The sequence below is a fragment of the Halichoerus grypus genome, chromosome 14 (genome assembly GCF_964656455.1).
Source record: "Halichoerus grypus chromosome 14, mHalGry1.hap1.1, whole genome shotgun sequence".
Lineage (NCBI taxonomy): Eukaryota > Metazoa > Chordata > Mammalia > Carnivora > Phocidae > Halichoerus > Halichoerus grypus.
The window spans coordinates 72160280-72186933 of record NC_135725.1 but is presented as its reverse complement, the minus strand read 5'-3'; the positions used below and the strand labels follow the sequence as shown (position 1 = coordinate 72186933).

General features: G+C 37.8%; 1 protein-coding gene across 5 annotated transcripts in view; it reads right to left on the bottom strand.

Annotated features, from left to right (window-relative positions):
• MUSK (muscle associated receptor tyrosine kinase) overlaps positions 1-26654 on the bottom strand; it is an 87281-nt gene that overhangs the window by 37786 nt on the left and 22841 nt on the right. For 3 of the 5 annotated variants that reach the window (XM_036090899.2, XM_036090900.2, XM_078061210.1), the window contains exon 6: positions 4158-4282. In XM_036090899.2, the coding sequence (XP_035946792.1) occupies positions 4158-4282 (125 nt within the window). Of the gene's footprint in view, positions 1-4157; positions 4283-11208; positions 11239-26654 lie in introns of all 5 variants that reach the window. The other 2 variants (XM_036090898.2, XM_078061209.1) reach the window with 1 other exon arrangement.

Here is a 26654-nt window from a genome sequence, read left to right as displayed (position 1 = left end):
ATAGTAGCTCCAATGGAAGAAGCAAAGAAGGGGGCAGCTCTTTTCAGTGGTCTGGATCTAAGAGTTTGTGGATATACAGGTTCTATAGAAGATCTGGTTTGGAGTTATTTTGTCTTCCCCAAAGATCTCTTTGGGGCATTGATGGGACCCTACAGAAAGACTTCCTATCAATTAACAAATTGGGGGCTAAGAGGGAGATGGCTGCTCTGAGGAAAAATGAGTCCTTGGGGTTCATCTTGAATATCCCTTGATTTCTCAAGAATCATGAATGTGTCCACAATGGAAAGAGTTGTTTTAAATACTTTTCAGGCACCATGATGGAAAGCCAACCTAAAAGAGTGTCAGTTAAATTAGAACTTTTCTACTTCAATTACTGCTCCTCCCTTCTTCCAACCCCAAACCTGTAGGAGTCTTAAATAGCAGTTAGGAAGTAGGGGAAGAGTGAATGAGTGTGAGAGAAGAAGCTAACTGCAGGACTGTTGTGGAAGGCAGGTGGCATGCATGCAGTTGTCTTAAGAAAGGTAAGCTGGCTCCATCTAGAGTGTTCAAGTGTGGTGAGTTCGAGCCCCACATTGGGTGGAGAGATTACTTAAAAATAAAATCTTAAAAAAAAAAAAAAAAAGGTCACATCTGTGAATTGCAGTTGAAACTTTGGTTATTACTTAGGGCTAGGCAGTCAGAATTACTAAATTGGGATGGTGTTTGTGATGTAAAATCACCTAAAAGAACTGGAAAAGTCACAGAGCCTGCTTGGGGTAGGCCTCAATGGTGAGAAAAGAACCCACCCTGCTGAAGAGACTTAAAAGAAACAGAAGATATTAAATGAGGCTGTAGTACATTGCAAGTCATGCTCAGCACCCGAATTACAAAGATAATCTCAGCCCACATGTTTAACTGTCCTTTACCCAAAATCCCAAAAGATAAATCAAACCTAAAATTAGGAAAAATAAATCTCTAGAAAGGTGGAAGGGTATCATAATCAAAGGGCCAGAAGTTTTCAGCAATTTCTGGAAGATACAAAGAGGTGTGACTGAGTTGATAGAAAAATTAATATCAACCAAGTCACTGAAACCTTAAAGTTCACTGAGAGGAGAATGGATACATTTTTCCTATAGAGTCATGGAAAATTCTAGAGTTCAGATAACAGGGCTGTAAGTAGGAGCAGACTTTGAGTCAATAAAGTAGCAGAAGAATGTTATGAATTATTATGAGTGCATATAGCACTAGACTGAGGCATCTGTCCATGGGCTAGAACTCGTTAATAAGATTTTCTTTAGTGGGTTCTTTTGGGGGATATTTATGGTAGACATTAGGACTACCTAGTTACATAGGACTCCCTCTGTCCATCCACAAAAATATGCAGAACATAAAGATTAGAAAAATTGTAGTTTTAAAATAAATTTATTTAATAGAGGTCTAATGAACTTCTGTTACAACTACATTCTTCCTAATCTTTATGTTCTGCATAGAAAAAAAATGTAGAGAAGAGAGAAACAATTATTAAAGATACAACAGAGGAAAATGTCCCTGAGTTTAAGAGAGATTTGCATCTCAAGTTCCTCCCTTTGAGTTCTGTATCAAAAGAAAGTACATCAACTTGCCAATTGATTCTGTAGGGCTGGCATAATATTGTTAACAAAACCTGAACATGATAGCCCAAAAAAACTAGAGTATTCTCATTTTTGAAAATAGATGCAATGATCCTAAGGAAAATTACAGCAAATTGAAAGAACACAAAAAAAAGAGCAACATTTTTAAAGAATGAAAAGGAAACTTTCCAATTTAAAGTGAAAAATTACATGTTCGTCACAAAGTTAAAATAATTAATGACAAGGCATTTTATTGAATTTAACATATACTTATGTTAAAAACATTTGTTAAATTAAGATTAAAATAAACATCTTTAACCTCATAAAGAGTATCAGAAACTAGGGACCAAATTCAAACCAAACATAGACAAGTGGTTAAAGTCTATAAAATATAATTATGACAATAATCCATGAAAGGGTCTTATTTCCGATATTGGTCAGCTGGGTTATCAAACCAATTCTCACGCTGAAAAAAATTAAAATTCTGGAAAAATGTTTTTACCAGATATAACAAATTTAGAAACTTTTATTCTCACTAAGACATTTTTCCAACCCAGAAAAATTTGTTTCCTTTGAGGAGTAGGGAGACAGAAATCAAAACTCAGGTTCCATAAAGATGAGAAGTCTAATAAGAGATACAATAAACCAAAATTTCAAAGAACCAGATATCAGGGAGGTTATCAACGTGAACTACAAGTGAAATAGCCCACATAGCATTGCAGGCTGTGTTATAATTATCTGGGATGACCAAGGAGCTTCAAACCTTGAACTAGGTTTAAGATGATCCAAGATAAGCTGTTGTCTCTGGTCCTTGGCAGAAATAAACAAAAATTCTTTCTGGAGAGAAGTATCTTTATCTGGACCTCAAATTAATCCCTGACCTTTTTTTCCCCCCTAAACAATGAACAGCATGTAGTCAAAGATATTTAGGCACACAAGGAAACAAAGCACAATGAGTAAGCGTCAGCAGGAAAACAGATAATATAAAGAGACCTAAAATGGCATCCTATCCCACTCAAATAAAAGCCAAAGTTCTTCCAATGCTCTGCATAAGCTTATATGATCCATAATTCCTAAACTCACCCCTTACTTCTTTCCTCTTTGCTCACTCACCTCTGGTCACACTGACCTACTTGCTATTCCTCTGACATACCTTGTGCAACGTTATCTTAGAGACTTTCCCCAGGGTTCTTCCCCTAGTTATTTACATAGCCTCCTCCTCAGCTCCTTCAGATCTTAGCTCAAATGTCTTCACTTAAATGAGGCTTCCTTGACCACTCTATTGAGAATGGAATCTTTCTCTTAAGATTGCACATTCTGTCTCATTTTCCCACAGTATTTGACACTGTCTGCATAGAATATTCTCCTATTTGTTTTATTTTATTGTTTGTCTTTCCCCACCATAATGGAAGCTCTTTGAGGGCAGGGAGCTTCACTTGTTTTGTTTTGTTTTTTGAAAATACTACTTTATTTTTTTATTAGTTTCAGAGGTAGAATTTAGTGATTCATCAGTTGTATACAACACCCAGTGCTCATTACATCAAGTGCTCTCCTTAATGCCCATCACTCAGTTACCCCCATCCCCCCACCCACCTCCCCTCCAGCAACCCTGAGTTTGTTTCCTAGAGTTCACTGTCTCTTTTTTTTTTTTTTTTTTTAAAGATTTTTTATTTATTTATTTGAGAGAGAGAGAATGAGAGAGAGCAAGCACATGAGAGGGGGGAGGGTCAGAGGGAGAAGCAGACTCCCTGCCGAGCAGGGAGCCCGATGCGGGACTCGATCCAGGGACTCCAGGATCATGACCTGAGCCGAAGGCAGTCGCTTAACCAACTGAGCCACCCAGGCGCCCGAGTTCACTGTCTCTTATGGTTTGCCTCCCTCTCAGTTTTCATCTTATTTTTCCTTCCCTTTCCCTATATTCGTCTGTTTTGTTTCTTAAATTCCACACATGAGTGAAATCATATGGTATTTGTCTTAATCTGACTGACTTATTTTGCTTGTTTTGTTTGCTCTTGTATCCATTATGCCTAGAATAGTGCCTGACGCCCAGGAGATAATCAGTAGATATTTGTAGAATGAATAAATGAATGTTTGTATGTAAAGTGCTTAGAAGAGAGTCTGGCACATAGTGATCACTTAATATATGTTATTATTATCCGTATAAAAATGAATTCAAGAATGTTAAACTGACGGTTATGGGTTCCAATTCTGGATTACTTTTCATCAAAGTAGCCTCCAGCTCCAGTGAACTAATTCTTAAGCTGGTGAGTTTTGTGAAAATTATTTTACTTGTGTGGGAAGGAATTATTACCTCTTCCCTTTTACACAAAAGCATAAGGAAAAATTTGATTTTCTACTCTTCACTTACAACACAAGGAAAGCAAACCCACGGAGTTCAATTTCTAGGGCAGTGACTTCTAAGATGAAAATCCTAGAAGGCTTTGAAAAATGGAGGTGCAGGTGGGACCAATGACAGAGATCAGGGTAACATCATAAATATGTGGTCTGTCCTGAAATTCCTCTCCAATGAGTCTTCCCCAGACAAGTCCCCATACAGATGGCACTCACAGCATTTCCGTTTTCAATCCAGGTGATGGTGGGGACAGGGATGCCTGTTGCTGTACAGCGCAGAGTCACAAAGGAGCCAAATGTGACATTGTGGGATTCAGGAGCCCGCAGGATTCTGGCAAAAACTGTTAGGAAAACAGAAGTGGTGAGTGACTCCTATAGGGAATGCTCAAGCTGGAGTGGTCTTTTATTTATTTATTTTAAAGATTTTATTTGTTTATTTGACACAAAGAGAGAAAAAGCACAAGCAGGGGCAGCAGCAGAGGGAGAGGGAGAAGCAGGCTCCCAGCTGAGCAGGGAGCCTGATGCGAGGCTCGATCCCAGGACCCTGGGATCATGACCTGAGCCACCCAGGCGCTCCTGGAGTGGTCTTTTAAAAATGCAAATCAAATCGTGTTCTCCTGTGTAAATTCCTTCCATGTTCCCTCTGTATTCAGTATAATACCAAATGCCATGCCCTGGCTTCTAAGCCATTTATGCTATAATCCTGTGTTTCTCACCATTCAAGGACACTCCAAGCTTATTCCCTCCTTAGGAGCTTGTCCATGCTTTCCCTCAGCCTAGAGCACTCATCCCCCCGATCTTCCTGTGGCACGTTCTTTGTATCATCCAGTCTCTGGTTAAGTGGCATTTCCTCAGAAAGGCCTTCCTTGACCACCCAACATAAGGTATAACCTGCCGCCATTCACTTTTCATCATCCTGTTTTATTGTCTTTACAGACCTTACCACTATCTGAAGTTATTTTATTGTCTGCCTCTCCCCCACCCCCGTAGATTGTGAGTCTTCAGCAACCAAAAACCTAGCCTGTTTTGTTCAGTACCTAGAAGAGTGCCTGACCAAAGTAATAGTGGTTAATTGAATTAATGAAATAATTAATGCTTTATATCTTCAAGTGTATCATAGTGGAGGACAGAAAAAATTTGTCCAACTTTTTAGAGAATGAGATGAGCACATTGGACCAGAAAGAAAGAAATATTTTAGGTCAAGTGTGAGCAGGAGAATAGGTAATTAATATTCCATTCTGAGACTGAATCCCTACTGATTAATTAAGAGAAAGTTCGGGGAAGATATGATTTGACAACTGAATCCTTTTTGCAGATTCTAATTTTAGATTTGCAGGTTCAGATTCATTCAATTTTCTATTTTTTGATATCGAGGACTCTAAGAGGTGGAATCCAGAAGAGCATGTTAGAAATATAGTGTTGGGCACAAAAGCCAGAAGAAAGAAAAAGCAAGGAAGGCTCCATCTTTAAGGCAACAGGTGGTTAAAAAATGCATCAAATGTTTAAAATGTAGCTGAATCTGCCCCGCAAAGCAAAACTGAGCCTGCTTTTAATAAGTCCTGTGGTCTAATTACCAACCTACAAAAAAAGAGGTTAAGGAACAGGTTAAACAACATTACGGGGATGCTATTCATTCAAATCCAGAATATAGACAATTCAATAGGGCAAATTATTTAGTTTTCTCAATAAATAACTTGTACTGGGTGGGGCGGGGAGAAAGAGGGAATTATTGTAGAGTTAAAAAGACTTTGGAGGCATAACCCGAATGCAAGGTGTGGATCTTGTTTGGATTCTTATTCAACGGATCAGATGTAGAGAGATATTTTGAGATAATTGGATAACAATTGCACAGTCCTGGTAGTAAATGGAACTAAGAAATTAGTGCTAATTGGGGATGGGTGGAGTAATGAACATAGTAATGTGATTATGTTTTTTTTAAAAAATCCTTTCACTAACGTGCATATTGGTTGATTGAACTAATGTCTGGGATTTGCTTTAAAAGAAACCAGCAGCAATAACATGGTGGTGGAATCGAGGAAACAAAATCGGTAGACTGTTGATTATTGTTGCTGGTGGGTCATGAGAACGTGGGGGTTCACTATAGTACTGTATCTACTTTTTTTGTGAGATTGAAAGTTTTATAATAACATTTTAAAAAATTGCTGTGAGCCTACCCCACAGCTCCAGAAAACATGGGATGAGACACACACTTCTTCTGCCATTTAAATAGCATCAAGTTTTAGAAAACCCCAAAACTGAAAAAAAGTAAGGCTCTGAGGAGGAACATTTGGCAGAGGCATCGGTCCTAAGAGCCTCAGAAATATCTACAACAGTTTTTTTTTTTTTATTAAAGATTTTATTTGTTTATTTGAGAGAGAGCAAGCCTGAGGGGCAGAGGGAGAGGGAGAAGCAGGCTCCCCGCGGAGCAGGGAGCCTGATGCGGGACTTGATGCCAGGATCCTGAGATCATGACCTGAGCCGAAGGCAGACGCTTCACTGACTAAGCCACCCAGGCGCCCCTCTACAACAGTTTTAGATCAGAATTCTATGAGGGATGATTCTAAGTTGAAACAGAATGTGGGAAAATTTTCCCTAGCAGGTGATATATAGAGCCTGAGAAATTTCTTAGCAGAGTGAGTGGCGGTAGCCATAGCGGTCAGCAGCGTTGGCTCCAAGAGTAAGAGGCCCTGGGTGGTCTTACAGGGCACCGTGCTAAGAGGGGCCCATGCTTGGTTTAACGTTCTGCTGTCCTTGCCTTGAAATTACTCATGATTTTTTAATTAAAATCATTGTCATTTGCACGTGGCCCACAAATTACGGAGCCAGTCCTGCTAGTCAGGGATAAAAATGCCACCTTAAAAGAGGAAGTGAAGCCTGTCCCTCGACTGAAGTTCCAGAAAAGCCGGGCTCCAAGGTGAAATAGGAAATAAAAAGTTGCATGATGAATGAGTCTGAAGGAAGTGTCAATCAAGACTAAGTGACCGAGGCTGTCCTCACCGGAAATTCTAAATTTCCCAAGAAGACCAGCCAGCGAGGAGGCAGGGCACATTTCTTCCAGATTTACCAGAGTGACACACGGTGACCCATCTGACCACCTGATGGGAGATTCCTCCCAGCTTAGCCTAAGCTTACAGGTTGTGCACTCTCGACAACCGACAGAGACTGACCGCTCTCAGGTATTTTCTCCTTTTCTAATGTTTTCTGGCAACAGTGATGGAGACCTGGATTGCACAGCATAGCTGAGTCCACGTTCATCCTTTGGTTGAAAGAACTTGTTGGGGTTGCAACTATACTTGTGTGTCTTACGTTTCTTGAGTGTGACACTACTGTACTCATCATCTTATGGTTCCCATTGCCTCTCAGAATCTGAACACAGCAGGATCTTTTAGAGATTGGGAGTGGGATTATTTCAGTCCCATAGGTACTGGAAAAGTGTAGCCAGCAGCTGCTGCAGAGAACTGTGTACCCTTGAACCTGAAAGACCCTTCTGGCTAAAGAGAAGAAGACTAAGAAATTGGAGAATGAAATCTAAACACTGTTTCTGCTTTAGTTTATAGAGGCAAGAGTTTTCATTTGGGGACTGTAAATTCTTCCTGGAAATGCAGTAATAAGGGAGGATTTATTTTGTTCTAAGTTACAGCCTTTTTTTTTTTTCCTTTTGGCTAGTATTATATTATTTAGAATATCATTTGGGCTCACTGCAGAACTTTTGATGATCTATACTGCACAATACAGCTAAGCATAATGTGAGATGGTGAATAAGATAGAGTCAACATGGCCTTGCAGTGAATTTACTTAATATACTGCTCTGTCCCATATCAGAACCTTCTGGGGGGGGTCCAGTGGGGCACAGGATGGTACATGAAGGAGCACTATTGGCATTTGCAGTGGCTTCCTGAAGGTGTGACTGTGCTGATAAACTTCTGGTCTCCTCCTCCAAAAGGGCAGATATACCCTCGGCTGAGCCAGGGTTTCATTGTGTGATGAGAAAAACACCTTTTGAAAAAAACAAAGTTTTTTTTTTTGAGTTGCTGCCTTAGTATTTTACAGTATGATAACCCTGCCACACCCAGAGTCTAGACATTTAGATAAGGACTTGAGTTTAGGATGTCCATCATAAGTTCCCACTTTGCTTTTCCTGGGCACCTTTTAAAATAACCACTTAGAGTAAAGCCTGAGAAAAGTTAGTCTTCTCCGTCCCAATCACCTCTAAGTATAGGTTCTTGCTATCCCACTCTCTGTCTCCTTCTCTGTGGCTGGGGTCAGAGGACTTCCCTTCCCTGGGCTCACAGCATGCTCCCCAGGCCCTGGCTTCTGGGATTTGTAAGTAATAAATCTTAACGATTCTATTTCCTTTGTGTGGGTGTGTTGAAACTACTTCAATCACAACGAACCCATGGGTTTCACTTCCCCAAAGTGGGAGCTGGGATGCTGAGGGAGCTCCTTGCAAGTCCGTGTGGGTGGCTTGTGCCCCCTCATTCACCAGGTCACAGTCTATATGCTCTTAATTCAATACACCAGCTCCAGCTTCTCCACACACATTGTTAAGTCCAGTGGGTGGAGAGGGAAAAAGGCCAGGAATAAAAGGGAAGCTGTTTTCTGCATACCCACATTCTTGTCAAAAGATAAAATAGGAACTTGCCCCCTTTTTTCAGTATTGAAAGATGGCTTCCACCCTTCCTGCCAATTTCCCCCTGCCCCCAAAGAAGGTCACAGATGTCTCCTTATCAAAATGTTTCTCAGCACATTCCCTTACCCTTGTTTGTGGTTCTTCATAGCATTTATCACCATGTCATAACTATGGATTTGTTTGTTTGTTGGCTGTCTCCTCCTCTGGAATGTAAGCATCACAGGGCAGAGCTTGTTTTGTTCATTAACACAGGCTGACTGATAGGTAGATAGAGCCCTGCATGGTACATAGCAGGCATTCAATAAATATTTGTTGAATGAGTGAATGAATCAATGAATGAATGAGTGACTCTTCTGATTGGTGAGATCGGAGAAAGGGACTTGTCTATGTTATGAGTATTTCAGCCCTCTTGGGGCCATCATTCTCCCAGCTACCCTCAGACAACAAGGGTATGGGGTTAATGTGCATCAAGTGTCCCAGCTCAGGGCTTCTCCATCCTACAACTAGGGGTGGAAGGTTAAAGAGTGGGGAGGGCCTGAGGAGGATGAAGAAACAGATGTTAGTCTAATTCTTGGATGAAAAAGTAGAGTTTTATTTTTCAATCCAGCTTTATCAACAATAAAACTGATATTTTTTTATACCCATCTGCATTTGTTACCAGTTTCAAGCAGAAGAGGTGAAGGAGGGATGAAAGAAATACCACCATAGTTATCAAACACTGAAAACAGTAAGGCCAGTTGCAATTAAAAATAAATGCCAGACTAACCTCCATCGATAAAAATACACCTGTAATAATAAACTTAGATGTAATTCAGTAATAAACTCCCATTATTTTGCTGGTAGCCCCAAACTGAAAATGCATTCTAGGTTATCAGTTTTAAAAGTAATGTGGTATATTTCATATCAAGTAATATGTCCATTGAATATCCCTATCTTGCATTTTATTTGCATCAAAAACAGTATAAAAGTGTTTTTGTTACATAAACAAGTTACTTAATAGATGGGGTACAACATTACTTAGTAATTTGGAAAATGTTTACAACTGTTTTGGTATGGATTTTTAAAGAAAAAAAACCACGATGCAACTCTTCTTTCTATAGTCTTATCCGTTATTCTCCAATTCCTGTGGGCAAGCAAATCATTGTTCATCAGCATCATGGGAAATAGACACGGGCAATCTCTTTATCCCTGGGTTTTCTCTCGTGGTATTTATTCATGAGTTTTGGGCTTCAATTTCTCTTGGGTAAATTTATAGTGCTAACTGCCGGTTGAAAATCATACTTTCAAAATTGGACTTAAGCAGCCAGTGTTTCCAAAGTCCTTTATAACGTAACCATATTATGTTCTCATTCTCACCCATCCTTGCCTCTTTCCTTCTCTCTTTCCATTTTCCAAAGCACTTTCAGAAACATGATAAATCTTACTATTGATTGTCATTTTAAGGGGTAATTTGAATTTGTAGTAAGGAGATAGAGCTCTTATTCAGTCTGAAATTGCAGTGGTGGTGCAGTGGAGAGCCTAGGGCAGTCCCAAAATGAACAAGCAGTTTGGCTTGAGATGAATTACCTCTCCTTTCTTGTTAAGGGAGTAGGACCAGAGGAATACTTAAGTCCCTTATAAATTCTGTTTCTGAGTAATTATTTCAAAGGACACAGTGAGCTCACATGGATTTTATTTTCTCATTTTTTCCTTTCTTTATTTTATTCTAGTGTCCTTTAAGGAGGGTTTTTTTTGTTTGTTTGTTTTGTTTTTTGGGGTTACTTGATTCTAACCAGCAATGACTGAGTTGAAGTGAAAGCAAATAAAAACAAACAAAAAGAATCACACAGGGGCAGGTGAAATGATTTTATCTAAATTTGGTTGTAAGCAGCCTGATGTTTAGAAATAGAAAAGTATCCTAAGATAAGGAGGTGCTATTTCTAATACTACCAGCCTAAGTTTTATTCCTAGTGCCAAACTACTGTATGAGAACTTGGGAATCTTATCCAAAAAACATAAAAGGTTAGGTTAGAACAGCACAAAGTTTGAATCTTAATCAGGATAGAAGATGCTTTCTTGGAAGAAAAACTCTTATTCTACAAGGTAGGGTTTTTCCCCCAAACAAATTTGATTTCCAGCTGCTTTCCTCTAAACATATTACACTAAATATATGTATGTATCTGTGGGCAATTAAAATTAATTTAAATTTGATTGGTTTGGTTTGGTTTGGAGCAGTTGCATAATACTTGTCCTCTTGGAGTAATAACAGTAAAAACCTAAGCTGGCATCTTAACATTTTTACATTCCTCCAAAAATTCTAACACCCTCCCCTCCCCACTCCCCCCCCACAAAAAAAAAGGCTTTCAGTCAAAAGGTAACTTTCTATTCCAATCTGTGTGAGATTTATATTCCTATGCTGATTTATGTCATTTGTTTGCATTTTCAGAGTTTACTTAGTAAATAGTCAATAAATACATTATAAAATAAAGCAGCCCATCTAATAACACTCGGTCAAATGCTCACAGTATTCCCTGTACATCGTTTGTTATTCCCTAAAAAAAATAACAGCACTTAGAATTGTTTATAAGGTCAGCAAAAATAAACAATCGAATAGAACCATACATTTAAAAGAAGCAGGGCAAAAAGAAAAAAAAATACCTTTAGTATCTTGTTCAGGTTCACTTTCTTCTATTAATAGAAACAAGACAAAACAAACGCACACAATAAACACACAAACAAAAACAACACATCATGAAAAGGGAAAATCTTTGACCACAGAAACATCAGTTGTGCAACAAGATTAATTAGAATCTGCTTGTTTCTTATTTCAATAAGAAACAAATGCAATCAAGGGAAACTGCTGACCTTTACAAGCAAACTGTTAAATGACATAAAATTTCAAATTACTACTCTTAGTCGGGCAGTACTACACAGAAAATAAACTACAGCATACCCAACAACATAGCTCATTCATGCATTTTTATTTTAATGCTGACAATTACCCTTTCAAGGCAACAGACTGCCTACTATTCTGATAAATTGTGCTTTCCCTTTGTTAGCATGGCTTCTCCTTTTACAGGGCCCTGCTGTGAAGTCAGTGAGGTTGAATCTGGGATCTCAACTATCATTTCTATGGCAATAGACTCATGTTGTGGTAAACAGAGGATTAGGGGGTTTCTGCAGAACAGAGCCTACCACCAACAGAGAGTCTCTCCTCCGTATCCACTCCCGGAGGCTGCTCAGAGAGCAGGGAGGAGCAAACCATTATCTTGTAGGAAACTACCAGTGAAGCAAGCCATAAAGAAAAATGTAAAAATGTCTACATTGGGTATGCAGAATGAGAATTTATAATTTTTTTAAAAATCCCAGGAAAGAGACAACCGCCAAATTAATGGTTCCAAAATGTTTAATATAACTATATCAGATGTAGATCCCACCTAGAGCTCTGTTTTTCTTCCCTGAAAGTTTGTTTGTGTCCATTTAGACCTTTCTTCAAATTAGTGACAAGCCAACTGCAGCATTTGTTTATAAGTGTAAAATAGCGATGCTATTGTTAACAACTTTGAATGCTAGGAATGTATTTGCATAGCTCTTCATAGGTTATGGTTATTTGCACACGCGATATATGTTATCTCCTTTAACCCTGATCCTATTCCTGTGATTAAACATAAATTGATATTATTCAGCCCATTTTCCAGACGAGGAATCTGAGACTCAGAGCTTTGCTGTAGATTCAGAGCCAGAAACGCCACACGTCAGTTTTCAGACATCAATTCCTGTTCTAATGTGCTTCATAGTAAGAAACCCTCATTATTGAGCTTAATACCCAATCCTCTTAAATGTAAGCAAACTTATAATTTCCTCTTTTAAATTTTATTCTGATTGAACGTTCCCTGCCTCCACCAACCAAGTCAGTGGCACATTCCTGTTTTATTTTTTCAAGGTCAAAGACGACTTAAAAGTTGTTAAATTGAATACATTTATGGTTAAAAGAGTTAAAAGTCTTCTGTCAAATGTACCTATAAAAAGAAAATCATTTTTTTTTTTTGAACAACACCCCCAACAGTGCCTGGTATTCGATACCAGTTTTTTTATACTGAAAACTGGTCATGTGGACCCTTGAAATCGTAGAGATCCCTGGTTTCCAACACAGACATAATCAGGAAAAATAAATGAAGGTCCATGTGTGGGCCAGATTGGCTCTGAAAAATTGCATTTGAACGCCTTTGGGCTGGGCATGTTTTCCTAGTTCCTCAACACAATTGTGATTATTTCCAAATCTTACTATTTTTGGTTTTCACCAGCCAAGTAACTATCTATGAGTAGCTGAGAGGAGCATGGGACTCCAAGGGAATACTAAGTGTCTTCATTCCCTGGCTGCTATTATTTCCAAAAATTTTTTCCACTAAAGTTAAAAGGCCTCAGTAAATTTTGAGACTCTTATTCGCTCATCATTTTTTTTTTTCCCTCATACACTGTTCTTTTTTGGGTTCTGGAACAAGCGAAGGTACATTCTTCATTTCCTTTCAATTTTGCTTAATTTTGGTTTGATCTTTTACTGGACTGTACTTCAGAGTATATCACGAAGACCATGCTGAGTTCCCTCTGCTATCACTTTGTACTTACTGTTGTTACTGCTGTTCATTTTGCTTGATTTGTTTGGAATTGGGAGCAGTGTGAAATTTTGAAAGAATGTACCCCTTTCCTCCCCTGTGGATCTACAGAACCAACTCAAGAGGTGAAAGATTGTCTAAGATCTGCCGTTTTCCTAGGGGGAGGCCTAGAAGTTCTGCCAGAAATTATATTTTCATATAGAGACTCTCGGCGTTTCTTTCTAGGCACAAGTAGAGATACACAGCTCTATACATATGTATTTACACATGCTTATATATTTATTCAAGTAGGTACCACATTCACACACATGCACGCACAATTGAGATCACTTTAAATTAGAGAAAATGATGCAAGAATAATCTGCAAAACCTATTCAAGCTTGAGTACACTCATTCAGTGTATGAGATTGTTGGTCATTTCAAGGTCAGACTCTAGTCCTAGTTTTTTCATGTATCCTGCTTGCTTAGCCTATGATCCCTCTTGACCTCTGAACTTACTGTTTTACTACCTATCAGTTTTTAAATATTTAGCTTCATGGTCTTTATTCCCATTTAACTGCTTTATGTGTAATGCATCAGTCTTGGCTTCCAAACTGATGTGTAATCTCCGTTGGGGCTGGAGGCAGGGAACAGCATAGCATACTTTACTTTTGTTATGTTTTTGTTTCCCCCTAAAGTTTAGCACAGTCTCTTATAGAAAAAAGAAAATACTTAAAAAAGGAGCTGGGTAGTGATTCATTTTCCTTTTCTACTTTCTTGGAATTGTTCAATAAGACATTTAGAATAGAGAATCAGAGACTTCTCTTATTGGAATAATCTGAGATATAATCAACATCTGAGTTAAATAGTATATCCATCATTTTCTTGAATACTTTGATTTATGGGGAACTCAGTATTATCATAGCAACCTGTTAAAAAGAATATATTCTAAAATACTGTTAAAAAAAGGAATATATTCTAAATCAAACCAAATCAGTCTCCTTATAATTACCACCCACAAGACTTAGTTTCTGTTCCTATCCACTGGACAAAAAAAAAAAAAATCCATCAAATATTTTCATTTTTCGAAGCTTGCTAGCTCCAGTTTACCATGCTGATTGCTCACTTTTGAACTTTCTTATCTTACCTTCTTATCTTAATTTACCCCCAGAACTAAAACTAATACATACATAGAAAGTCTCACAAATTCAAAGAATAGTAAGACTCTTTCTAATATTCTACTTCTGTGACTATAAATATGCATATGTTTTTATTTGCATTTATATAAAAATACGTTATGTCATATTCCATTGAAAATCATGAATATCCAATACTTGTTTTTATACTTGCTCTTCAGTTTTGAATGTGAGTGTGTGTGTGTGTGTGTGTATATGATTTGATTTTAAGAAAGATAAATTAAGTTTTTCCTATTCATTTCACTGTGTTAGTTGATTGGAGAAGAAATTTGGAGGGGAAATGTGTTATTATATGGGAGGAGGGAAAGCCATCAAGATTCCCTGGCAGAAATGAACACATTTAGTAAGATCATATAGGTCACGTAGACCTTGTGGAGAGGAAGAAAGAGACCAGAAGAGGAAACAGGCAGAACTGAGCGATGGCTCCCATTCTTCAGACTGCAAGAGTGAGGAGAGCCAAGAAGATAATAGGAATCTGGCCACCTAGGCCAAAATCTCAATGGAGGCTGCCATTGCACATTCTTGCTCCTTGTAGGATGGCGTTGTTTATAATTTTCTTCATAGGCAAAACCTTAAAGAAATCTCTGAACATCTGGTACTGTCAGGAAAACATTCTAGGACTTTTTCATTTTTCAATGAAATGATTTGCACCAAGCAGTTAATATTAAGCAACTAACACACAGCTAGAACGTACTAGAGGCTAATTTTGAAGCCAGGTCTTCTAGCTCGCTCTTTCTTTCATTTATTTTTTTTTCAGAGCTGTTTGTAGCTCATGGTATCTTCCTGACTGATGAAAGCTATTTCTCCATCGGCCTTCAAAGAAAGAAGGTATATTTTGTTTTTAAATTTCAGTCTGCCTTAGGGAGCTACATTCCAGATATGGATCGTGTTGAGTACCCTTTTTGTAGGTGTTAAAAGCTTGTACTTAAATCCATTCCTTACTTATCTGAGAAGAGAGGAATCATTCTGTAGAAAGAGAAGTCCATTGTTCAGACCTTATTATGAAAAAAAACATGGATGCTAATCAATACTAGATTATTTGAACCCATTCTTAAATAGGCTGCATTTGTCTCATCTAGCATTGTATTTTACGAATTATTGCGTTGGAGATGCCTAGTAGAAGACAAGCACCACAGGCAGCAAAAGGGTCGTTTTAGTTTTATTTTTTACTTAAAAAAAATTGGCTCAGGCAATTATTGAAAAGTAATGATATTGAGGCTCTGTGGTACTCTGTTTCTGGATAGATTATTTTGTTTTCCAATCATTAAAAGAACATGTGACAATAATAATAATAAACCTAAGTAAATACCTGGATTTTCTTTGCTGACTTCTTGGTAGCTAAAGCAAAGAAACCCGACTCTAGTGTGCTGCCACTGTTTACATTTCTGTTTCCTTTGAAGCAGAGCAGTGCATGAGGTTTATCCACTGTGGCTCCATCTCTGAAGGAATCAGAATGCAAGCTCCTTTAGAAAACATACACAGCACCCTCACAAACAGCCTTCCTTTGCATCTTCAAAGTAAGGCTGGCCTGGCTCTGTGACATCATGATTCTCTCAAGTGGCTTGGGCTGGAAACCTTTCTGTGGACTTTGAGATAATAACATTTCCCTAGCTTGTAAATATGGACGGTGAATAATGACCATGAGCAAGAAGTGTTTATCAAGTAAATCAGATAAGAGCCACACGAAGTTAACTTGTTTTTAGTTCAGTCCTAGATGGAGATGGAGCAACTATTAAGAATATTTTTGTTGGGCGCCTGGGTGGCTCAGTCGTTAAGCGTCTGCCTTCGGCTCAGGTCATGATCCCAGGGTCCTGGGATCGAGCCCCACATCGGGCTCCCTGCTCTGCGGGAAGCCTGCTTCTCCCTCTCCCACTCCCCCTGCTTGTGTTCCTGCTCTTGCTATGTCTCTCTCTGACAAGTAAATAAATAAAATCTTTAAAAAAAAAAAAAAAAGAATATTTTTGTTAAAATGGTTCTGAAAATATATTAGAAGTTTAACCATAAGCCAATGAAGAAGTTGGACTTCAGTTGTGATTCATGTTTTTCATTCTTGAAAAAAGCGTATATTCTGGTTTTCGTGGGGAGGAGATGCTAAGCTGCTTAATTGCCAGGACAGAAGCCTTTCTTGGTTTACCCTTTTTAAGGTTTTAATTTTAAGATCACTTTAGAGTTACAGAAGAGTTGCAAAGATAATATAGAGGGTTTCCAGGTACCCTTCACCCAACTTCCTCTAATATTAACATCTTATATAACCATGGTACATTTATCAAAATCTTTGTTTACTTTTAAATAACATTTTGGACCTAATCTCATGAAAAGGAAGATACTTGAGCTCTGACAGCAATCAAAGAAGGTAAAGTTTATTAAGAACAAGAATTTTTTTATTTTAAGTTATTTTATCATTATTATTATTATTATTATTATTATTATTATTATTATTATTATTTTAGCTCACCAGAAATTTTAGCCAGGAAAAGAAATAGGAGCTATAACCTTAAGCTTAAGTGACACCGTAGTCTCCTGGTTGTCTAAAATGGCTTGGCTTGGGAACATTTCTGTGGTCTTTGAAATGGAATTCCAGATGCCCAGATATGACCACAGGCCTCCAAACTGTAGGTCCCCATGCTAAAGAGATGGCATTTGAAAACCATGTCTAAGAAAGATACCACGTGCTATAGTCTCAGTGTTAGCCTGTGCGTTGAATTGCAGCCCATTCTGGTTTTTATGGCATCCCAGTAGATACTGTCTTGTACTCTCTAGTCTGTCTTTTACTCCCTGACTCAGCAGCAGCTTGTGCTCTCATGATAAATCTACTTCCCCCCACCGCCATCACTGTGATATGATCTGTACCATGAGCTGCTATTCATCAGTCAAAGCCCTGATGGACCTCACCTCTCTGAAGCTTTCCCTGACCTCCCACCATCTCCCCTGTCCTGTACTTCTATCATTGCAAATAGTTGAACTTTAATTTTTGTAATTACTTGCTTGCATGCTCATCTTCCTCACTGAATTTGAAAACTTTTCCAGAAGTGAGACATGTCTTTATCTCTGTATCCTTAGGAATAATCTCATTCCATAAAATACAGTAGGCACTCAACAAATGAATAAATTTGAAGCTTATTCTAACTTTTATCCTATGAATTATGGATAAGCTAACTTTTTCCTTAAATTTTTAAGCTTTGTCTGGAATAAAGACATTCCAAGTAGAAATCCTCAAGTCAGTGTTTCTCGGTGTGTGGTTCATAGACTACTCGGGTTAGGTTCATTTGGGAAATTGTTAAAAGGCCCTAACACAGACCTATTAGATCTAAATCTCTGGGGAATGCGTCCTAGAGCTATAACTTTTAATAAGATTTGCAGAGGCTTTTGATGTGCATTGAAGTTTGAGAACCACTACCTTGGAGGAAGAGTTGTATTAATTCACCAATTTTGTTATTTCCATTTCTTTCCATAGAGGTTTTGAAGTGACTATAATTAATGATGTGACAGTAAATTAAATGAAATAACACATTAGTGTCAGGCAAAGAAGACTTCTGGTTGGCTTAGTGTAACAGGTGCTATGACTTGGATTCTGAGATACATGCCAGGTAGGGCAAAAAACAAAGTAAAAATAAAGTACACCATTCTCACGACAAGGAGGGAAACAAAAGGCCAATTTCTCAGGAGAGACCATTTTTCCCCCACCCAGGCACTAAATTTTTAAAGCAATTTCTCAAGATTTACCTTAAAGCAGTAAATGATGGAATGATCGATATTTTTGACAAGATTTTTTGGCGAACCGCTATTTCTGTAATGAGTAAAATATGCGGTAAGCCCAGGATATGCACTAAGGTTGCTTTGATTTTCCTATTGCGGATACTATGTTTCTGTACCGACTCTAAACAGCCCCTTTCCTGTGTACCAGTAAAGGCAAATCTTCATATAGCTTCTTAGAGAAGCTTTCTCTTATCACTTGTCCCAGTGGGGCCAAACCAGAGTTACAGTCTCTGACAAGTACCAAGCATGCAGGTATAAAACATTGCTGACTGAGGATAGATTTATGTTCTTTGGAAACAAGAGAAGCAGTTGGCAATGTTGACATTCTATTTATGAAATCTGAGAGACCTAACCAGCAATATTCTCTGGGTAGAATGTAAACAACAGGCAACAAGACCACCAACAGCCAGTATTTATCAAGGAGCCCCAGTATTTATCAAGGCATATATACTCTTAGTCCATTTTAAGAACTCTATGCTCTAAGTAATATTGCTCCCATTTCCCAAATGAGGAAATAGACTTGGAAGGGTTGAGTAAATCATCCGACCTCACATAACTAGCAAGTGGCAGAGTCAGGATTAGCACCCATATCTATCTGACGCTAAAGCATGTGAGCACTCCAGCATGCTGGTCTATGAAACATAAACACAGAGAAAGGGAAAACTCAAGAATGGGGTAACGGAAGATATCCTGGCCTGGGAACCGAGACGTCTGAGCTCCTTGCTAACTTGGAGAAAGTACTGATTTTTCTAGTCTCAAGTTTCCTGATCTGTGGAACGAGGGACAGAATTACGACTTCAGGCTGAAAACCTATGATTGCTCTTCTGATGGAACCAAAGTTAATAAAAATCAACTCTCTTTTAAAGAAAAATGTAGGGTTTTTTTGTTTTTTTTTTTTTTTTGCCATTCAACTTGATTGCGTCTACCTCAAAGATAAAGATGACACATGGAATAAAGAGCTGTGCTTATCTCCACAAGTGTTTTTAAATCATCACTTCTGTTGCGCAGAAGATACATTAGTCTGAGAACTAACACTGATAACTATTATCTGAGTGACTGCTCTGTACAGTCTTATAAGAGCTTTAAATATGTTATCTTAGTTTATCCTTTTTACAACATATGAGGTACAAAGTATTATTAACCTCCTTGTACAGGTAGAGAAACTGAGGCACAAAGAGACTAAGGAAACTACCTGACATTCCACAAGTGGTGGAGTGAGGACCTGAACTTAGGAGTTTACTCTAGGCTCTGGAGCCCATGTTATTAGCCAGTACGTTAAGTTCCCTCTAGAAATCATGCCTGACTAGTTTATCATTCGTGGAAATGAACATACTAATTACAATTTGAAAGTCATCTATTTGATTCCTGAAGGAAATAACTTAAGTAGTAGTATTTGAATTCCATATTACCATCGAGTTCTAATAGCTTTCTATTACATCTTTTCATGATTCAAAGTTACTACATTTTGAAATTAAGGCCAGTGGAGGCATGGCCTTCTCTATCTTGCACAGTGTGAAATGAGTCTCTGTTGCATAAATCAGTGCATTAAAGAGAAAGAACGTTTCCTTTTTTGCCTATGTATGCTTGAACTTGTACATCTCATTTTGACACCTAAAAAATGAAAATCAAAGCTTACTCTGATTAGAGTATGCGTATTTCAGGTCACAGTAACTTTGCATTTCAAAAAATGCAATGTCCCCATTATAGTAAACAATTTAAGAAAAATCTTTGAGGCACATTTTTTTTCTTCAAACGTGCAGTTAAAGAGGGCCTACCTGTTTTTTCACTTGATGTAGCATCTGTTCAGTGCTATAATCATTATATAACTTTTTCTTGCCTTAGAGAACTCTAGTGACAACTCCTCAACTAAAGGACCACTGTACCATTGTTTCTTGAAAGCACTATGGGACTTTTTATTTATTTATTTATTTATTTTATTTTTTAAGATTTTATTTATTTATTTATTTGAGAGAGAGAATGACAGAGAGAGCATGAGAGGGGGAAGGGTCAGAGGGAGAAACTGACTCCCTGCTGAGCAGGGAGCCCGATGCGGGACTCGATCCTGGAACTCCAGGATCATGACCTGAGCCGAAGGCAGTCGCCCAACCAACTGAGCCACCCAGGCGCCCCTCTATGGGACTTTTTAGATGGGAATGCAACATAATAGCCCCTTAAGTGGAAATCAGTGGATAGAACTCTTCTTTTAGAGCATGCACCTTATTAATCATGCAGATTTAATTTTCCCCATGATGACCCCCAGGGATATCAAAGACTTCTGCCTTTTTCTTTGGTTTGGTTTTTAGATAGACAATGTATTCATGACCGCAAATCAAACCTGTTAGTGGCATCAAGCAAGTGGAATTGATGCCGGGTACAGGAGCACCGCAAATTTTATTAAAACTGCAAATCACTGAGAGCACAGCACACGTTGGGGTTTAAATACCTCTCTCTGTGGCATTTGTCATATTAAGAGCTGCAGCATAAACAAAGGAAAAAGCAAATCAAATGTTGTGTCCACATTACTTGATCAATTCCACTCTTCTAGATGCAAGAAGGAAATCTGATCTCTAGGAAGGAAGGCAGCCAGAAGTCTAACATATTTGAAGACAGTGCTGATCTCTTCTAGTTAGATCTATTGACATTTGCCTCTGGGACATCATGTGTGTGTGTATGTGTGTATGTATGTTTATATGTATGTATATATGTTTATGTATGTATATGCATATATACAGATACATATATGTGTATATATAATGTATATGTGTAATGATTTATTTTTATCTTTTGGGATTCTGTTGTCTGATATACTGCATATGTCTGCAAAAAATCTTCCCAAAAAAGCCTTTGATAGACCAAGGCAGCCCTAAGGATACATGGGAAAGCCTTTCAGACTGCAGAGAAACAGACTGACAACCCTTGAGGGCCTTGACAAGTGATGGAGGCTCATGTACTGAGGCCACTTACATTCGCCAGGTGGCTCCCCTTCCCTCCTCACTCCCCAAAATGCCTCTCTCAGGTGTTGAGACAGGGTTCTGCTTTTTGAGGCCTCCTGCAAATGAGGTATTGTTTAAACACTTGGGAAGCCTACAATAGCCCTCTACCTGAGAGGGTTCTCTTCCTGGTCTTGATCTACTTTGACGGCTCTCATCTGCAGCTTTATAAGCCACCTCTCCCACTGGTGATTGCTGACAGAGAACCCTCCCTTGGTTCCAGCTTCTCTTCTGCCCAGGCTTTTCCTTCATAGCTTAAACCTCCAAGGGTAAACAAGGTAATAATAGAAAATGCAGTTGACAGGGAGTCCAGTACATTCCACCATACACCTATTTTAAATGGAGTCTCAAGTATTCTACACTCAGCCAGTTTCTATACACAAAGCAGAATTGTCTGAATGTGAAATCCACAGAATGTGATAAAATCGACACTCAGTTCCAAATAAATAAATCATTTCATAATAGTTAAGTCAAAGAATATAAGGGAAACATGTAAGGATATAGGGAAATATAAGAAAATTAGATATTTGTAAATTTTTAAGTGTATCTTTTCCAATGATTTAAAAAGTCAACAATGACTTCTCCACTCCAGCTAAAAAAATTATATTATTTTAAAATTGGGGTCAAAAACAGGAAAGTAAAAATCAGAATCTTGCATTTCAGCAGTCATCTAAAGCCTCTGAGATGCAGCCTCTCCTTAAAAACTCCAGCCCTGCCATCCATATCATCCCATTCCATTACCACATCCCTGTGCCACTGAGTGTCTTCCTGGCCGTTAGAGAACTTAGAGAAAACCAGTTCAATAAAGATACATAAGAGAGACAGTATGGATCATTCTTTGGATACCTAAAGTAGAACATGAGGCAGATTGGAGAAACAGATAGACTGTCTCTTGACTTAGAATTCCTTCTGTAGGGCACTGAAAAGTCTCTTTGTCTCTTTTCAACCTAACAAAACCAATATGCAGCAAATATAATTGGTGGTGGTGGGGGGAGAGGGGAGGGACTACATGGAATCATGCCACTGAAAATGATGCTCTCATCTCTGTGGGGAACTGATAGAAAGAAATGATCTTAAGAGGAAGGAATATTTCTAGTTAAATAGAAGGAAATCTTTATGAGCCAATATGATTGATTTATTTTTGTTTTATCATTATATATTCATTCTCATATTTGGAGAATGATCTCAGCTTGAGGTCAGAAACTACCAAGCAAGTGTGATTGTCTTTAAGACCAGTGAGACAAATCTCAGTTTCAGAGATATTAAAATGCACAACAAAGGGAACAAATATTAGCCAGTGGCGATTATAAGAAACAAATACTCTGAGATTCACCCCAGCTATGGTAAAATACTTAAAAATGAACATCTTAGAATCTATGGAATATGATATGGAGATTTCTCTTGCCCTCGTCACATCCTGCCATGAAACCTATCCTAAAGGCCATTGTCACAGAGGTAATGAGACGGGTTAAATTTTCCAAAGGAAGAGACTCCACCATTATGAGATGGACAACTCTTTTCTGCATTTCAAGTGACTATGGAATTTGGGAGATGATAGATACTTCCCTACCAGTGTTAAATCAGCATACCTGTAGAGTTCTCACCTAGCAGTAATGCTTCACTTTTCCATGGGAACTTACCTTTGTTTACGTTGAGTCATAACACTCAACCACATCTAGAAAATGCTCATTGAGAAATCAGAACCCAAATTGAATTTTAGTGTTGGATCCTCCAAGCCACTATGGAATCACAGATTCTAGGTCTGCCCATAAAGTAAGAAAGAAGAGTCAAATGGGGGGAGAATCCACTAGCAGGTGCTGCCCTCTGAACTCCTTCACTTCCCACTCCATCCAGGTGGCTCCCTTCCTCTTCCAGGCCTCAAACTTCCTTCCCTAAGGAAATGGCATGTTTCAGCTTCTGTTCATCAGGACCTCACCCTCAACCCCAGTTCTTCAGCCAATGGCCAATGTTGTAAATATCTAATCAACATAGGAACCAATTGCCTTTGACAAAACTTTTCCCATCCCTGAGTTTGTTCTAGAGCAGAATGGAGCAGAACTGCAAAAATACTATATCAAACCAATGAACAGAAAGGTTGATGTCACTTTATCAAAATAGTATAATGTTTGGAAGAAATAATTTTTTCCAAAACATAAGTACATGTATTAATTCTTCCTCTTTATAAAAATCCAAAAAGTATAGAGAGCTATGTAAAGTGTATGATAGACGTTAACCTCCTATGTAATTCTACATGCAGAGATGATGACTATTAACAGCTTAGTTTATACATTCTAATATAGAATATATAAAACATACTGTTCTTCAACTTTTTCACTTATGAACACATTAATATTTCTAATGAGTTAATATTTCTAACGAGATAGAATAGAACCTTGCACGTAGTAAGCACTATATAGGTACTTAATAAATAGTAATAAATACAGCAAATAATTATATAGTGTTTGCTATGTGCCTATATTAATTCATGTAATCATTGCAACAACCTAAGAGGTAGGTGCTAGTTTTTTTTACCCCATCTTAGAGATGAGGAAACTGAGGCTCATTGTTGGAAAACAGACCCAAATCACATTTTTGGTGGATAATTGTAAAAGTTAAAGTATATAGATTGATCTCATTCTTAATAGCTGCATAGGATTTTTTCACATACTTTATCAGTCTCCTATTGATGCAAATTTATTTTATTTTTTGCAAATTTAAATTCTTTAAAAATTTTTACTATTATAAATAACTTTGTGGTAATCTTGAACATACACTTAACGTATATAATTCCTCTAGATAAATGATCAGAATTAAATTATGGAGACAAATGTATACACATTTTGAAGCTTGATTTTTTTAATTAAGAACAATGAAAGACACCTCCATTAGACTATACCAAATAATAGGAATAGTTTAAAGTGTTGGTTTCTTTATTGCTGTCATCCTAATTGTTGTCCTTTATAAGTAATCTGTTTTTTCTTCAGTAATTTAAGATCACCTCTTTGTCTTTGGTGTTTATTATGATGAATCTCGGTCTGAAACTATTAATGTACCTGCTCTTTGTTTTTACTAATTGGGACTCATTGTGCCTCTCATACTTGAAGATTTAAATCTTTCATTAATTTTGGCAAGTTCTCAATCATTATGCTTGTGAGTATAGCCTCTCATATTTTCTCTATTCTCTCTTTCTGTAACGCATATCCTTAATTATTTCTTTAATTCAGTTTTATCTTTCCCATCTCTCTGCATTGAATTCTAAATTCTGAAGAGGTGACTTCTAACGCGTACATTATCTCTTCATCTCTAACATACCATTATTCATCCATTGAATTTTAATTATAATTATGTTTTTCATTTGTTAAACTTATTTAATTCTTTCTCAGAGCTGCCTTTCTTCTTCTAATGTATTTTTCTTTGCTTTTTTTTCTCCTTTTGTCTTTAATTAGTTCAAACATATTTATTTTCAAGTCCCTATTATATTGTGTTAGCTGAATTTCCTGGGGTTTTAATCCCTTTGAATATTGTGTCAGCTAACTCTCACTTAAGGCAGTTTGTTTCCTGTGGATGCTATAATTCTGCATTGTGAACTCATCCTTAGTGTGGCTTTATTATGAAAATCCTATAGAATCTGGGAAAGGTATTTTTTAAAGCTTTTTTGTTGTTAAATCTTTGGCCTGGGACCGATTTTTATGTTAATTTCTCTAGTTTGGGAGCCCCAGACTGTGCTAGCAGTATGAATTCACTATCAAACCTATATGAGATATAGTCCTAAGCATTGAATACAGACTCATTATCAGAAAACCTCTTTTTTTTCTTTCTCACACCTAGAATTCAGGTAGCCAGATAAGCCTCTACATTGTCTTTCTGTACCATTGGATGGAATTTTTCTGGTCCACCTTTTCACTTCTGTGATTCTCAGCTTTACGGAAGGTTCTCAATGCTAACCTTCCTTCGCAGGGGCCCACAACCTTGTCTCCTGTTCCCTTAAGAGTCTTAAAACACATATTCTAGGTTATAGAGATGGCTACCCGTGCCATTAGCTCCAGGACAGTGCAGAACCAGTTTATGAGCTTACTGCTGTTTTTTCAATTCCTATTCATTCCTGGCCTCTGGAGATATAATTTTATCCTGTGGGTTGTATGCATAACCCAGCAATTCTGGGTGTTTGTAGTAGGAAGATATTCATGTTACCTTGTCTGTCATATTGCTGGTGCTGTAAGTGTTTAATCCTACATTTGTATATTTGGTATGAAGAAATACCATGATTAATTGCTTCAACCAGCCATTCTCCTGCAATAATTCTCAAATCCTTTGCCCTGTTTTCCTTCCTGGCAAACTCCAATTCCTGTATCTTGCCTTTGGATTTGGCATTCTACTTTGTTTGAACTTCTTCTTTTTCTACAGTGAGGCACACTGATGTCACTCCATATTCATAGTCCCATTCTCTACTAAAACTTTAATGTTACCTAGGAATCGTAGTTCCCTTGTGAGTCATCTCTCCCATTCCCAACAGCTATTTTAAAACCTTTCCACTCTCCTCAGTCCTCCACCTCCCTTTACAGAAGTGTTTTCAGAAGATAAACTTACTTTCTACTTCCTAAAGGAAATAGAATCCAACAGAGCTTTCTCAAATTCCATCTACCAAACTCATTAACTCGTTTATAGTGGAATATACCCCCTTTCTCCTTCCTATTACAAGGAAGGAAGTTCCTTCTTCCTAAGTACAGTGATCATATAATCTGTCATTGAAGCCTGGATACTTTTGAAGGTACAAGGAGGATTCTATTAATAATTATTCTAGGACAACAGGTGTAAACCAGAACTGTCCTGGGCAAACTGGGATAAGTGGTCACCCTCTGCATAGGGTTTATCACTCTATTTGTCCCCTCGATACACTGTTTTTGCCTTCTCAAGTACCGCATTCCCTTGAATAGTCTACCTCTCTCCTTTATATTTAAATGTCCTTTTCTCTGAGCCTCTTCTCATTCATATTTTAACATTTTCAGTTTTTTAACATTTTAATCTTTTTAAAAGAAAAATCTTGCACAACATTACCTATATACCATATATACCTCTAGCTACTGCTCACTTTTTTGATTTTTCCCTTTTCTCTACCAAGTTTATTGAAAAAAATTTGTTGATACCTACTGTCTCTTTTTTTCAGCTCCCATTCTCCATCATTTATATTCTCTTGTCTTTTTCTCTCACCCCTATTCTGACACTACTCTTGGCAATGTCGCACATGATTATCTGTTCCTTAATAGAGTACACAGTATTTAGCATTACTCAATGTCTTAGACACCTCTGTGAGTTAGTTGTCCTCTCTCTTAGTTTCTTAAAATAGCACAATGATAGGACCTTCTTCACCGACTGTTCGTGAGGATTCAATAAAATAATCCATGTAAGCATGTAGCATTTTAAAATGTTAGCCATCCCATTGCTCCTCCTTTTGGAAGAACATCCATGTTTGGCTATGCTTGAGTTAGACGGTTTCATTAGTAATTTTATATGTCACTGTTTGGACCTTTTAAGATAAGACAGAAAAGTTGACTGTCTTCATGTTGCCATTC